This window comes from Athene cunicularia (genome assembly GCF_003259725.1).
Source record: "Athene cunicularia isolate RWA chromosome 15 unlocalized genomic scaffold, athCun1 chr15_part1, whole genome shotgun sequence".
Classification (NCBI taxonomy): domain Eukaryota; kingdom Metazoa; phylum Chordata; class Aves; order Strigiformes; family Strigidae; genus Athene; species Athene cunicularia.
The window spans coordinates 12,486,490-12,502,132 of record NW_020799121.1 but is presented as its reverse complement, the minus strand read 5'-3'; the positions used below and the strand labels follow the sequence as shown (position 1 = coordinate 12,502,132).

The 15,643-nt window shown below is 43.0% G+C and overlaps 2 protein-coding genes across 2 annotated transcripts in view; one reads left to right on the top strand and one right to left on the bottom strand.

Moving 5' to 3' along the window:
• KMT5A (lysine methyltransferase 5A) overlaps positions 1 to 9,253 on the top strand; it is a 12,860-nt gene extending 3,607 nt beyond the window's left edge. The window contains exons 2-7 of the mRNA XM_026859462.1: positions 1,915 to 2,071; positions 3,632 to 3,848; positions 4,677 to 4,761; positions 5,121 to 5,180; positions 6,254 to 6,444; positions 6,991 to 9,253. Coding sequence (XP_026715263.1) covers positions 2,011 to 2,071; positions 3,632 to 3,848; positions 4,677 to 4,761; positions 5,121 to 5,180; positions 6,254 to 6,444; positions 6,991 to 7,201 — 825 coding nt within the window. The 5' untranslated portion in view covers positions 1,915 to 2,010 and the 3' untranslated portion in view covers positions 7,202 to 9,253. The remainder of the gene's footprint in view (positions 1 to 1,914; positions 2,072 to 3,631; positions 3,849 to 4,676; positions 4,762 to 5,120; positions 5,181 to 6,253; positions 6,445 to 6,990) is intronic.
• A 1,863-nt stretch (positions 9,254 to 11,116) lies between these two features.
• Positions 11,117 to 15,643, bottom strand: RILPL2 (Rab interacting lysosomal protein like 2; the record flags this gene model as incomplete). The annotated part of the gene is made up of 4 exons (XM_026859965.1): positions 11,117 to 11,422; positions 11,899 to 12,009; positions 14,376 to 14,527; positions 15,407 to 15,643. Coding segments are annotated over 4 exons (525 nt in total), but the record flags the coding sequence as incomplete, so codon positions are not given.

Below are 15,643 nucleotides of genomic sequence, written 5' to 3'. Positions count from 1 at the left end.
GTATAAGAGACAGCTGCCGGGGCTGTCAGCGAGCAGCCAGGCCCCGGGCTCGGCAATCCCTCCCTGCCATCTTCCTGTAGTTCTGCGGGCAGTTGGCTGGAGGTTGACTGTCACTTCGCCTTTAACCCCCTCGTGGAAAATAATTGTGGCCATGGCATCAAATCCCAGAGCTCCTCAGCAGCCCTTCAGGTGCTCTGCTGTGCTGAGAACAATCTCTGCTCTCGAGGGTCTCAAGCCTGGCACAGACAAAGACGTGGCAGCCGCGTCTCTAGCGCCAAGAGCGCAGCAGGCAGAGAGCTGGGAGCGAGGGGAGGAAGCTATTAGAAAAATAGTTGTTCGTTTCCTGTTAATGGTTTATTCCAAGCCAGAAGGCTCTGCTGGCAGGTGGACTGCTGCAGTTCACAGCTCTGGGCTTTCTCTGGAAATACCCACATTTAAACTCTTTGCTAAATCTTGAGAACTTGGCAGCGCAGGGTTTGCAGCTTGCGATTGTTAAAACGGGCTGTTTTCCTAGTACTTTGTCCTTAACCTCCCCCCATATTTTTAAAATAACCACATCTTGTCTTTCATAGGCCTTTCAGAAATATTGGGGGTCAGGTAGTGTAACTGACTTGCTTTTGCTCAGGCTGTTCTACTGTATTCTTCATCGTTAGTAAAGTTTATTTGTGGAGTAAGATTTGAGCCTTCAACTGGTCTTTTGTATGTGAATTTTGTACACCTTATATTTGTTATTCATGATTATGTTAATTATTAAAATCATCCTATGTATTCTGTCGTGTGCTTTGTTTACTTTTTTAGTGTTTGTGTGACTATGTATACTGGAGTATTTGTTTAGTCAGCTATATTTGAGCTATTTTTTTAACTGATGGCAACCTTTGTGTGTTTTTCTAAAAAAAAAAATGGATGCATGTTTTTGTTGTTTTAACTGGCTTGCAGTGTCTGAAAATTGCTTTTAGTTGAGTCAAACTATAGCCAAGAAAAACTCATTCTGGCCAAGATGTATTTGCTTGTCCAGACACTGGAATTTCATGATTGAAATCTGTGTCTCCTACGTACGCTGCGCAGTCAAATTTGATGAGGTGGCAGGAGACTGTAAAAGCAAAGGTGACATGACTCGACTAAACTTTGCTAAATTTGATACTGCTTGTGGTTGGTATTCTTGGAGCCTGAGCCAGCGTACAAACCCTGGGCTCTGTGGTGTTCGACCACGACAGAGGATTTTACCGTTTTCCTGGCTGGACGTAAGCGCTTTGCGTGGACTCCTTAATGTTTCTTTTGCAATGAACAACTTTTACACTTTATTTTATGAAATATAACGGATAAAAAGATAATGTTGTGAAGCTCCCAGACTTCACTGAGAGGTGTCACTCAAGGTAGACTGCAAAACAGGTTCCTGTCTTCTGCACTGCTCAGTAGAGCATATAATTAACTGCTGTAACATTTGACACCTCATGAGAGTCTTTGGGTGAGCTCATACTTCTCTGGCTATGAGAGATATGTTCTAGGCTTGGGCAATTTTTGCTGTGTTATTTGTATTTTTTTGGCTTGCACTCTTTGAGGCTGCCTTCCTCCTGAGGAGCTCAGGGTTGGGTGGGGTTTTTTTTTTAGCACCAGAGTTCATACTGTGAAGCACAAGGTGGAAACTGGAGTCAGTTATGACTACCCCATCCTGCTACATTTCATATGAAAGTCCTCTTGGACTGAGAGTTTGCATTAGTAAATATATCAGAGTGCTTACCACTGTTATGTTTTCACATAGAAATAGCAACAGCAGCAAGGATGATGCATTAACGCAGCATCATTTGCGTTAGCACAGTCAGCTCTCAGCCCTGGTCTTTGCAGTGTGTTGTGGATACGAAGTTGAGGTTCCTGGCATCTCTGTGACATACTGATTTTTGTGTGGATCTGTTTTAGGAGAATGTGTTTATTGGTCAATCCAAAATCTACAGCTACCTGAATCCTAACAAAGCTCCTGGTGCTCGCCCCCCACTTCAAGAGGAAAACTCTGTCATGTATCACGAGGTGAAATGTCAGGGCAAAACACTAAACGAAACCTACAGGAAAGGAGACGGTAAGATTGGTGTTTGGAATGCTTGACTCATTAAATGTGCTCCCCACCACCCCCAGGTTGGAAACTTTAACCCACAGTCAGGAAGGCCAGACAGCTCTTCTGGCCCAGTTGCTTTCCCAATCCTACAGCTCCATTGGCTAGCTGGAACTCTACAAAGATGAGGGTGTCCTTATCCTTTTCAAAACTTAAGTCACATGTTTACAGGCAATTTTCCCTCTGTTTTTTGCTTGACTTATGTTTGTACTGTCTCTCTGGATATAGAAATCTAATGCTTGTGTTGTCCATATGCCCTAATCTCACTGCAGTTTCTTCAGGACAGTGTTTGGCAGTTTATCTAATTTGGGGGCAGGGATGTGTCTCTGTTTTACTACCTACAATTATTACTAATAATTACCAAATAATTCTATAATTCACCTACTTTATACAAATTTATATAAAGGCAATTCAAAGTCAAATCAGTTATGAGGTAGAGGTACTGAAAACAAGACTAAGAAACAATTCTCCAATTTTCTGGATGAAATAAAGGCAATGAGAAGGAGGAGCACACACTGTGGATGCTGGGTGCCAGGCTTCATAGATGCTTCATGGTAGTGTCTAGAAATGGGAATGCTTCATGGGTTTGTGGAGGGGAAAAATCACCTCACTGCCTCGTGTTTAAAGGTGCATTTAATAACCTTGGTAACTTGTCAAATCATTCTGATGTAAACACTTGTAAGTCCCACTCAACACAAGGCGTGTCAGGTTTTCTGGAAATTTAGGGCCTTTAGCTCCTAATTTAGCTCCTCAGTTTTGACAAGAAAGTGAAGGCTTTAGCTTGTCTCACTGCTGTGGCCTTGCAGCTGTGCTTCATTTCTCCAGTGAGATTGAAGCATCTGTCTCAGCAGATGGGATTGTTAAACCTGGTGATTTACTTTTAAATAAAAAACTTCATTCAACTTTAAGCCATGCTTACCCACCTCTAAATCAGTTAACTGAGGAGGAGGATGTGGTCTTATCAAGGTAGGGTGCATGCAACCAAGAAAATGTTGGGTGTGGGTGTGTGTAGCCTTTTTGTAAGTCCCAGCCCTTTAGCTGGTGTGGATTTTGTCTGAGTGGTGTTAGCTGCTTGGTAGCAGCACCTGATAACAGCAGTGCAGGATCCAGAGGGGCTTCCTGTCCCTCCTCAGTGCAGGATGTTGATTAGCTTATGGCAACTTGATAATTTAGTAGGCCAGATGCAAACTGTGCACTTGTCTCAAACACTGCACTGAAGGTGCTGCATGTTCAGGTCTGGAAAACTCTGAGTTGCAAACCTTATGTGACAAAGTACTTGGGCTCTGTTTTACCCTTTCCCTTTCTCTGCTCACCCTTCCCTCTGTACTGTGTGTACTGTAGCAATGACTACTCAAAAGTTGAGTAACAGCCTATCTGGGTTCTAGCAGAGAGACTGTATCATTCCCTTCCTCTTTCTCCTGTTTGACAGAACTAGAAACTTGGACTAGAAATCACTGGAATTCATTTAAAGCACAATGCTATAGTTGATCCTAAATTCAGAGCCTTACTTTATTTTCCTGTCACCAGAAAAAAAGAATGGTGGCAATATAATTGAAGGTGCTATGAAACCAGAAGACCAGAAAGATAAAGAAGGTGGATGCAATACTTTGGTGCCCTCCTCTGATCAAAACCAAGAAACTGTAGAAACCCAAAAGACGCCCCTGCCTTCAGACTGTGCTGATGAGGTCAATGCAAAGCCAGCTCAGAAGAAGATGGTTAAAGCAAAACGTGGACCAAGGAGAAAGTAAGTGACTGCTGGAATTGTAGAAGCCTTGCCTCTGTGTGTCCCTTTGTACCAGGAGCCTTTAATCTGCATTTTTTCCTTCAGGGACTACAGTCAGACCTGTAATTAATGTTACTCTTTGTGTTGTTTCCTTTTTGTAAGTAAATGGTTGTGTTGGAGGGAACAAATATTAAAGGAGACTTCTTTGGGCTTTTTAAGAATAGTATGTTTGGAAATATGAAATAGCACCCAAAGTATTTATCAGCCTTGCAAAGGACTTTTGTTTCCTTGAAAGCAAGGCTAGTGTATTTTCTCTCAAGTGAAATACTTGCAGATGACCTATAGAAAAATAAATTAATGATCCCTCAAGACCTACCTTTCTGTGGACAAATGGGAATGTATCTTGTCAGAAACAGAATATTAGATTAATTACAGTTGGAGGCTTCCTGGCCAAGCTGATACTCTTTCTCGTGATATCGGAGTAATGTGACCCTAACATTAATGAATTCCTTGCCGAGCAGTTTTCATGACCTAAATTTTAGAGTGCCTGCTGTCAGGGCACACAGAGGGCTTCAGACTTGTAATGTGACCTTCAGTTGGTTTCCAATGGCATCACATTCTTACTGTTGAAGAATTAGTATTAGAGTAATGGAAATAGTGCGGGGAAGAAAAGGGGATGTAGCTTTTGGCTTGAAGTGACAAGTGCTAATAAGAAACACTGTTTCATATCTATCACCTTTCAACATATCAAGCTGAAAATAAAAATTCCTTACAGATACCTCTTTCCTAGACATGTAACTTCACAAATAGTCTGAAATATGTGTGTTCTCTATTATTCTTACTCCTTAGAACACAAGGAAGAACACCAAATCGAAAAGTGACAGATTATTACCCAGTCAGAAGAAGTTCCAGGAAGAGCAAATCTGAATTGGAGGTAGCACTTCTTGTTAAAATAACATTGCTTCTAACGTTGCTGGTTAATTGCACATTTGAGGAAGTGTGTAACTTTCTGTGAATGGTTTCCACTGGCCAAATACAAACAGCATTGTGCACTGGAAGTATTGTTACAAACATGCTTAAAATTTGGAAATGCTGATCCAGTTCTTCAAGGACAGAATTGAGCTCCTCATATATTTTGAGGAGCTGAAATCTTGTCTCTAACATTCAGTTTTGCTAGAAATTTGGGATGGCTTGCAAAAATGAGTGTCACTGGCTAATAATTTCCTTTCAGCTACAGAATAAGCTACAAAAACTATCAACAATACTGTGGTTTTGTTCTTGTTTCTCCTGCAGACAGAGGAGAGGAGGAAAATAGATGAGCTAATTACAAGTGGGAAAGAAGAAGGAATGAAGGTAACTGCTATGTGAACCTGAGTAGCCACGTTATACAGTATCTTGCTGTTAATTTAAGCAGAAGATAGCAGAACTTGGTGTCAGAACTGCTGCAGTTCCTTGAGAGTAAGATGAAAGTGCAGCAAAACTGTAACACACTTGTCTGTCTCTTTGATGGGCAATATTTGGCTCTGAAGAATATGTATGTGCAGCCTCAGTCATAAACATTGAGGGGGCTTGATGGTCTTTACTGAAAATGCACTTATCTCCCTTCAGTATCTCATTTCTTGGGTTAGCTCCCAGAAATGGGGTTAGATATAGCATCTTAACTCTTAGGTTTGAAAGGTAATACCCATATATACTGTCTGTAGGGTAACAAATTCTCTGAGCCTGTTTACAGCCAGTCGCTGTGGGTCTTCATTATGGTGCTTAGGATAATGGGTTGTGCTGGTTTTCTTCCCACTGCTAGCATATGCTGGTTATTGGGACCAAGTGCTTACCACTTGGGTTACTTGGATCACCCTTTTCAGAATTTAAAGCAGAAGTAGCTCCTGGAAGTGCAGAAGAGCTGTGATTCTTGAAAAGCAGCAGCCTGCAGTTAATGCTGTCGCATCTGCAACAGTGATAGGAAACTGTCTTGGAGTTGTCCAATTTACAGGGGGAGGCAGGAATAATAAAGCATACTGGTGGCTGATAAATGTAATTTCTGTGCTTGATCTTTCTGTTCCTTTAACTTTTTGTCCTGTGCATGCTAATGGTGGTGGTGCACCTGAAATGGAAAAGGTTACTGCCTCAGCTAATAGGTGGTTTGAAAGAAAAAGTGGGTAACTCTTCTCTGTGTGGGGTTTATTTAAAGTAAGTCCTAGTTCTTTGATTAGAAGACTATCGAAATACCTGGTAACTCGAGGTGTGTCCCAAACTCATCCTCTTATTTCTTCCACAGTGCTCTGCATTGTGCTTCTACAGTTTTGTCTGCAATACACACAAATGTCCTGCTGCAGCATTTTTTAATGACAAATCACTCATTTCCTAGTAAACAGCTTATTTGCAGTCATGTAAATACTTTTTAATTTCCCAGATGATTTTCTCAACAGATTGATTACATCGATGGCAAAGGGAGAGGAGTAATTGCTACTAAGCATTTTAATCGAGGAGAATTTGTAGTTGAATATCATGGGGATCTCATAGAGATCACTGATGCTAAAAAGCGAGAAGCTGTGTATGCTCAAGATCCATCCACAGGCTGCTATATGTACTATTTTCAGTACCTCAGCAAAACGTACTGGTAAGCTTCTCTTCCCTTAAGTGTGATAATTGAGTGATAGAAGCTCTGAATGCTGTGAATTCTTGTCTTGGTTTCATACAAAATTTTTTTTAATGGGAACCAGGAATTGGGAAATTTTTTTGGAGCACTGTTTCATGGTCCAAGAGCCTCCTGTACCTCTGGGCTAAAAGGAATGGTAGGGGACACAAAGCCCTGTTCTCTGAAGTACAGCACAAGCTATATGGATTGTTGTATCTGCTTGGGTGAGACTTCCAGCTCTGCCACGGATGCAGATGGCAACAGGCAGCTCAAAAACATAGTCCAAAGTTTTCTGGGTTCTAAGCTAATTTAAAAATCTCTCAGAATGGTTTTAGTTTACCTACATTGCCATGTTATGTGCTGTCTGTTTAATCATATGAATATTCTGTAATGTTCTGGTTTTCCTTCATTTTTCAAGCCTTGTCTGGATCCCTCGTTCTTTATCTGATTTTTGTGCTTTGTTTTTTTGTCCGCAAACATGACTGCGTGATATGCAGCAATCCTGCATTCTGTTCTTGTTCTTTTCAGTGTTGATGCTACAAAAGAAACGAATCGTTTGGGAAGACTGATTAATCACAGCAAATGTGGCAATTGTCAAACAAAGCTTCATGACATCGATGGTGTGCCTCATCTCATATTGATAGCTTCCAGAGACATTAAAGCAGGTGAAGAACTGTTGTACGACTATGGAGACAGAAGCAAAGCTTCCATTGAAGCTCATCCATGGCTGAAACACTAATTCATCTTCTTTGTTTGGGGTGATTTTTTTTTTGGGGGGGGGAGGGAGGGACTGAGTGCTCTCCAAGGAGTCAGTGGATTTTTTTTTTTCCTGTCCTCACTTCCCTCAGCTTTCTTAGTGGACTGCATATGGTGTTTTGAGCTCCTTAAAAACTACCTTTTTGCTTTGCAGTATTTAAATACTTATTACAGTTTTCCAGGCAGGCTTGAATAATTGATCTTAGATTGCCAAAACTTTTGTATCATGAAAGAAAACCCTCCCTAAAATTTGACTACTCCTGCATAGTGACCAGTGCCACTTGAGCATGCAGTCAAAGACTCGCACAAAAATTTAATCACTTGGGTTGTGCTTCTGCTTTTGCAATGAAATCTCACACTCCACCTTGTGGGATGATGAACTTGGCATTAGCTTTATGATAGCAGATGTACTTCTGTACTCTTGACTTGTACATCCAGTGGCTTGACTGCTTGTCAGACGGCTTTTTATGACCAAGTGCTGACAGGCTTCTCTGAGGTGGATGCTACTTATCATTCTCAAATAATTTGTGGTAGGGATCCAGTTCTTCCAGTGTCCTATCTCATGTTGGCAATGAACTTTAAATGCACTGACACTGAGGGAAATGGATGGTCACATTGGCTGCTTTCTTCACAGAAATGACTCCAAGCCAAATGAGGATGGATTTTTGATAGGCTGGGTTGAAACCGATTAGAATGGTGAAGATAGACCGTCACAGTGAGAATCAATGTTTGACATTACTTATTTTCTAAAATTTAAGATGGTACCTTTTTGTAGTTGATGGGTGATTCTTGGAGGTGTCTCCCAGAGGATTTTAAAGAATTAAAAGAAAAAGCACTCTCCAAAATCTTTTTATTATCTTCCTATGCTAATTAGCCACGTCAGAAGCTATTTATTTACTGTGAATGCTTGAAGTAGAGCATAGCAGTTCCAAAAACAGGAGTCATCTTCATATGCAGCTTCCAACTGTAATGATGGAGTTCATGCAATGAAGAAAGTAGATTCCTTATTGCCTGGTCCTGTAGGTCTGTCCAGCGTGGTCTGGTCCCACTGTCTTCGATGGGAGCCGAGTGCTGAGCATCTTGCAGATGTTTGTAACGTTACTGTTGGAGAACCAAATCTGTGATATAGGCGGGCAATACAATGCAGGTCCTTTATGTTAAAGATGAATTCTTACCAGTTGGGATTTTTGCCAAGGCAGGCTTGGCACGTGTGTAGATGCAAATGGCTGTGAGCCGTCAGCCACGCTTGCTGCTGGAAGATGTCAGCAAGGGATCTGTGGCTCTCTTAATGTCTTCTGTTCCTCATGTCTTGAAGGCTGCTGCTGTTCCAGCTAGTGCCCTCTAGGACAATCTTATGTGCTTGCCTATATGATAGGTCAAATAGCAACACCATCCTGGTTGTATGCTCCAGCAGCAAGAGAGGTGGCTTAGTGATGTATTTTTTAAATTAAAAACTTGAAGACAATGTCTCTGTAAAATAAAGAATATATTTATTATTGATGAAGTGGCTGCTATAGTACCTGTCTCCATTGCAGATCATGAGCATTTTGAAAGAAAGCTGTGAAAATCATTAGCCGTTAAATGCTTTATATTATTTACTACTTAACACAAGGCGAGCTCATCGGAGTCAGCCTGTGTATTTTTACCATTTCTGAAGAATTAACTGGAGACCTGTTACCTTACATGTACTGAGTTACAGGTAAGCTTCTTTGGCTGACTTATTTAAGTTGACACTGATTTTTCTCTGGTCTCAGTAATAGAGACTACAGCAGTGTACAGTATCCTGTTTTACTAGAGTACTTCCTTAAGTCAAAATTGGAATAAAGTGCTTCTTTTTGTATTTTATTTAAATATTTGCTTGTTCTCTATCAGGTCAAATAGCTTAAAACCTCTGTTCTTCCGCATCACTTTTGTAAACAAGAAAGGGGGAAAATCTCTTCCTTATTTTACATAAAAATTGTTTTCTCTGAAATGCTTAACTGGTAATCAAGTAGCACTGCATCAGAAGATGGTAATAAAGCTGATGTTGCACTGAGTATGTATCCTTTACTTTTCTAGGAACTTATATATATATATGTATATGTATATATATATATATATATACACACACACATATATACATCTGTATCTATATATCTCAAAATACTTTTCACAGAAACATGCCATTTGGATTTTTATCTCTGTGCCTTACAGGAAGGTTTCATCTTCTAACAAGGTGTAAAGCACTTAACAGGGAAGGATGCTTTTGGGCTGGGAGATGAACTGCTGTCCTCAGGCTCCTGTGGCTTTGCCAGAGGTGGTAGGTTGCTCTGACAGGACTGTGGCCTCCTCTGTGGCAGCCATAGCCAAGGATTTCATTCCCCTTTTGAGAGAGAAGCTGTGCAGCTCACTTGGCACCAGAGTGGCTGCAATTGTGATGGTTCCAGAAAGGGTAGCCCAAAAAGGTTGAGGTGCTCTCCTGTCTACTTTTAACTGGTGAACTCCCGTTTTTTTTTAATGAAGAACATCTTCAATGCTGAACTGAAAAGAATTGCAGTTTTCATGGTTGCTGTCTTCAACTAACTGCGAAGAGTAGCCTAGGGCTATGTTAGAGTCTTCTGTGCCTCCATGGCAGGCTGTTACCTCTGCACAGCTCTGTTTAATTTCTGCAGTTCATTACCTGAAGTTGTTTCATTAAGACTTGGTAGCGTGATTAGTGTGTTTTGAGGCATGATTTTCCACTCCTTTTTAAAGGAGGTAGGAAAATACATCCCTGGATAGAACACAGAAGAGGATGTTGTTCAGAGCACACAAACATGTTTTCAGCTTGGAGGTGCAGCCTGGCTGTTGCTGATGCATGACTGGTTTTGGTTGAATTTTATTTTTTTTTTCCTCTAAACACAAAGCCTCTGCTAAGGAAATGCAGTAACTTCCTTCCCTGCTACCATGCTCTAGAAAATACAGCGTGGGGACATGGCCAAGGCTTATTAAGATTTTTGAAGAAGGCAAGATAGCAGTTTTGTGCTCTGGCTGAACCAACTTGCTTAGGCCAGATGTTGTTGATGTTGCCTTGCTAACATAAGAGTTGCTAACAAATTCTCTCTGAAAGGAGACTGCAGTTCTGCCTTCTGCTAAGTCACATTTGCATTGTGCATCTGAGCAGATGTGGGAAGTGTCCTATATTTTTCATGCTGCTGGTTTGTGAGAGGGAATCAAAAGATTTCAGAGCCTGCTTTCACTTCTGAGGAGAGTAAGATCATAGTTTGATACCTGTCACTGCTCTTTTTATGTCTGTTCAGACCTTTCTGCTCTAAAAATTCTACTTTTCTAAATGTGGAACGTAATTGTTATCTTTCAAGCTTCTTTTTCTACTCCTCTGTTTGCCCTATATGCTTTCACTAGTGATAAATCTCATTACTGGGGCTAATACACGGCTTGTGACAGTTGATTGAAAGAAGAGAGCTTATGAAAAATACAACTGTCTACCACAGGAGACCTTTAGCTGTCAGAAATGAAATGTTTGGTGCATCTGTTCCAGTCTGAGCATGTCTGCACCTCTGAAAAGACATCAGTCCTTTGCCTGAGCAGAGCACGAGGCAGCAGCTGTGCCCTTCTCCCCCATCTTTCATCTCAACCCCAAGCAGCCACTCCTGGGCCCTACTTGCCTCTGTGTTGCCCATCTCACAGAATAAAAAGCAGTGCTGGGTGTTTTTTCAAGTGGTTCTGTGTTAGTGTAAGATAATTTTATGTTTTGTGGAAGGGCAGCAGAGACTGCAGTCTGAACCGGTCCTTCCTTTCCCTTCTGTCTGAAGGCACTTGTGAGTGGCGTGTAGCTCTTCAAAATATCTTCATCTCGCAAAATCAGTTGGGCCAAGCGTTTTGATAGGTGGACAGGATAAATAAGTGGTAGTACAGATCGTCACAGGCTCTTTTAATAAGAGTAAAACCCACCTCTGTATAAAATATTTATTTTCTACATGTGGGTAATGTGGCAGGAATCTAAGAAATACAAAGTGTCTGAAACAGTTTCTAAAAAGCAAAATAAAATCTATTCTGAAAGAATATTATACAACACACTTTTTTTATGAGATTGCTTATTCTCTACAGTAGAAGTGATGCTTTTTCTTCCATCAGCGAGTCCCCTACCACCTGAGAGACTCCTCAGGGCCATGTCTGGAGTGGTTCAGCTCCCAAGGATGCTCATTTTCCATGCTTAAAAGAGAACCTAAAAAAAACACCAAACCAATAAGGAAACAATGTACAACTGGAAAAGAAAGAGCATGCAGCAGGATGGCTGTGTCACTGTGTTCTGCTATTTTGGGGAACTTGAGGGACGCAGCCTGAGCCTGCGGGTACTGCCTACAGCTGCTTCACACAATGTGAACAAGCCCCCAGGGACAGCCGGCGTGTTCCCACAGCAAAGTCTCAACGTGCTAGCAGGGGAGGCAAGCAGTGCATAGTTTTGCTCTGAAATGCTTGTTTTTCCTAGAAACAAAGCAAAGCCCTGCTTGCCTGGGTGGAGGTTGCCTTCCTGTGGAGTGCTTTTTCCACAGGAATAGAAGGAGTTCTCCATCAGGTTTTAATTTTACAGGGAGAGGAGGAGAAAACAATGCCCAGCCAGCTAGGCTAGGTTCAGCATTCATCCCTGAATTCACAAAGTACGGAGTGTGCCCTGTTCTGCCAAAAAAGATGCAAACTTACAGCCGTTTGATGATTGTCTTCTCTTCGCTGTCCTTGCTGGTGCCAGGGCTGCTGCCTCTGGCTTCTTTTTCCAGTTCTTCAGTTTGGTCCCTTCTCTGTGAGATGATCCCACTGGGAAGAGAAGAGACTTTTGTTCATTTTTTGTGGTTTTGTGCATAGTGTGGCACTGCGTATGTTAAAGCCTTCACTGGGCAGCCTAGGATGTGGGTGAAAGGCCGTTCACAGGACAGGGATGGCAGCCTGGCCTCTTTCTTGCAATGAATTGCCCTTTTTTTCCTTAAATGCTGCGGTGTAGTTTTACTTAGGCTGTGCTTTAATGAGAACACTAAAAAAGTAACAAGCTGACTTCTCCCGAGAGGAAGAATGGCAAATTATAACGGGAGTGAAAGAGAAGTGTAATTAGACGTTGGATTTGTACAGAAGTCCGAAGATAACAGCAGGGTGAAGGCACAAGTGGTAAATTTCTGCATGGGTGAGTCTGTGGTACTTTCAGCACAGCCACGAAGGCTCACGCCGTGCAGCTGGGGACAGATGGGAGATTCCCAGCTTCCCTGCGAGGCAGGCGGCTGTTCCTCCTTCCATCCCAGAGAGGAGAAAAGAAAGTCTTTGAGCTGTAGATTTTCTCAGCTCCCTTCGATGCTGCTACACTCTACAAGGCTGTAACCGCCTACTGCAGGCAAAAGCTTCGGTTTGACTAAAGGATGTTTCCCCTGCTTGGAATCGAGTTAGATTTTACCAGCTTGCATACTACACTGTTTTTTCACAGCACGCCAATATCCTGTCCTGAGCTGACCTCAGTTATCCTGAGAGCCAAGTGGATCAAAGCTGGTGACTGTGGTGGCTGAAAGCAGCTAAGCAACACTCATCTGAACTTGGAAATAAAGTACAGGAGAGTATCTAGAAACTGGTGTGACATCAGGCATGGGATAATTCTGAGGCAGATTCTCCTCCGAGAGAAATGGGACTATGGGCTGTTTGGTGATGCTGTAGATTTCTACTATCTGCACGATAACGTCTATTCAGAAATCATGATTAAAAATGCAATCCCCAAACATCATCGGTTTAAGCCATTCTCTGCGAGGACATTGGAAATAAACTATATAGCACAAGGTAACCAATGTACACAAGAGATTCTAGAACATACGTTTATTCTCTTCCCCTGCACCACTCTTCTTTATGGCCATACAATTACAATTAGGATTTTATGTGAATATTGAAAGGGAAAATGGTTTTTGGCTTAAGCTGTAACACTGTACGAGGAGATAACCACATACAATTATGTGAACTGAAAAGCAGCCTTGACACATTCTAGGTGCACAGCACTGGGACTTAAATCACTCAAAAACTGAAAAAAATGTGCACTGTTAATTTTTAACTTGGGCTGTAATAAGCTGTGTAACACAGCTGGGAAATCAAAGCCAGGAGCCACTCCACTGGCTGCACAGCAAAGGCAGGCAGCTGAGCTGGGGCAGCGGGGCCCCACTGTGCCGTGAGAAGTCTGTCCAGCAGTTTGTAAACTGACTTCTTGGATTTAACTTTAACTTCTTGGCTTAACCCGCCTCTTTTAGACAAGGCAAAGGGCAGGCTTACTGTATCTAAGAGGTTGTTGCTGAGATATCTCAACTGAAATCCAATGTGCTCAGGCACTTTCTGTCTGAATTAAGAAGTGGTTTCTTGCCCCAAAGAGTTTATAATGCAACCTGATGATGAGGGGTGGAGGTTGGGGGAGAGCAGCTTTGGAGCTGAATTAATTTGTAGCACCAAGAGCAGGACCCTTCCTTAGTCCCACCCTTTGGCTCACAGAGTCTCCCAGGCTGGTCCCTTCTAGAAAAATCAAAATCCTTCCCTGAAAGCACTTGTTTTGCACAGTTCAAGTGCCTTACGCACCCTCTGTTAGCGGTTTTAAAACACACACATCCTGCCCCCCCCCGCTTATCTTGAATGACGATGAAAGGACTTAATATTCTGATTTTTAGATCAATGCCATACCCACCGTGGGAGCAAAGGAGCAGTAGATACACTCACGTCCCCGACGGCAAGCTGGAGGAGGAAGGAAATTTTGACTAAAGCTGAGATGGAAACCCCCGTGCTCTTTGGTATGTGGCGTGGCTTTAGACAAGAAAAAGTACGTGTGCAACTGCTGTGACTGCAGAAATTAAATTCATGGGCATGAGAACCCAGCTTGGAGGTGGAGTGGGAGTAACTGTATGTAGGCTTACAGCGGTATGGTTATGGGAACGGGCTGCAAACTGCACAGAATAAAAGGAAGTTTAGTTTTAAAATTATGTTGCATAGAGATGTCATCATTCCTCCATTTTTCTTTGCTCATTTGTAGCCTCTTGGGAGCACGGATGTCTCCTACACGTCTGGACAGTGCCTAGCCCAATCCAGATGCTCAAACCTGCAACACTCTGATCTGGTAAACTCCCCAGACAAGAAGTAATTGTTATTAGTTCTTTGCTGACTTTATGATATACCTCTTATAGCACTGTAGCTCCTCTTGCACCACAAGAAGCTGAGCTTTCAGCTGGTTACGCTCTTGCAATACATCTCGCAGCTCCTGTAATGTGAACCGGGGGCGACTGGGATCTGTGAGGTCTATTACCATTTTATCTGGTCCAAGGCTGAGCTGAAAAATAAATGGTGGCAGTCATGATCTTGTAACCTGTCAAAACCAGAGCACTCACAGTAAAAAAATCTGAGTTTTACAAATATTTAGTAATTCTTAGAAGGACTTCATCACAATGCTGATTTTTTTTTTCAAGCAGTTAATTATACTTTTTCATCTTACTTTTGGATTCCCTTAGTGTCAGCATTTCCCAGCCAAATATAGGGCCTAACTGTGACAGGCTCTGACCACAGGTGAAAGCAAAGTCTCTGTCCCAAAGAGTTTGCAATCTAGTTTGCAAGAAGCTGCTTTTAGCTGCTTTTCTGCTGATGAGAGAAGCTGAGCAATCTGTCACACCAAAACTCTGTGGCAGAGAGGTGAGAATGGCATTTTCCCTTTTAAAATTAAGACCTTTGTGGTAAGGGCTTTTTTTTGGTCACAGACATCAGTTCCTCTTGCACAGAGTAACAAAGCTTTAGCATTTGCGTAAAGGGCAAGTTGCCTTTATGGGACCGGTGCTATGTAAGAGCTGTACGACGGTGGGTTTGTGCTCTGTGAAAATCTGGCTGCCCACGTCCGAAGTCCTCGCCCAGCACTGCGCGTTGCTCAGAGCGTGGCTGGTCGCTGCAGCCAAACGGGAGTGAGGAGCCACAGCCCCGAGGATCAGGGAACGGCTTCAAGGCCACCTACAACGAGGAGAAGCCAATTCTCTGAGACTCCTGCTGCTGTGATAAAAGAAACTGGTGACTGCGGCACAAGCCTCCTCAGACCCACCTGGCCTCGGGGTGGGTTTCACACCCCGCGTGTGGCCAGGCGTGGCCACCACCTGCGTTGGCACATGTGCCACCTCGCAGCGGCCGAGCCGCCCCGGCCACGCTGCGCTGGGCGATGGGCACCCACCTGCTGGGCGCCCCCTCGGGCCCCCTGAGCCCGCAGCTCCTCCACCTCCCGCCGCAGGCTGTCCCGCTCCATCCTCAGCTGCTCCTCCACGAGGCTGCTCTCGCTCACCAGCGCTTCCAGCATCTCCAGCACCCTCACGATCCTGAACTGCAGCCGGGCCAGGGCGGCGGGTACCCGTGGGCCGGCGCTGAGCTGCAGCAGGTCGCGGCCCACCACGGAGGAGATGTCATAGACATC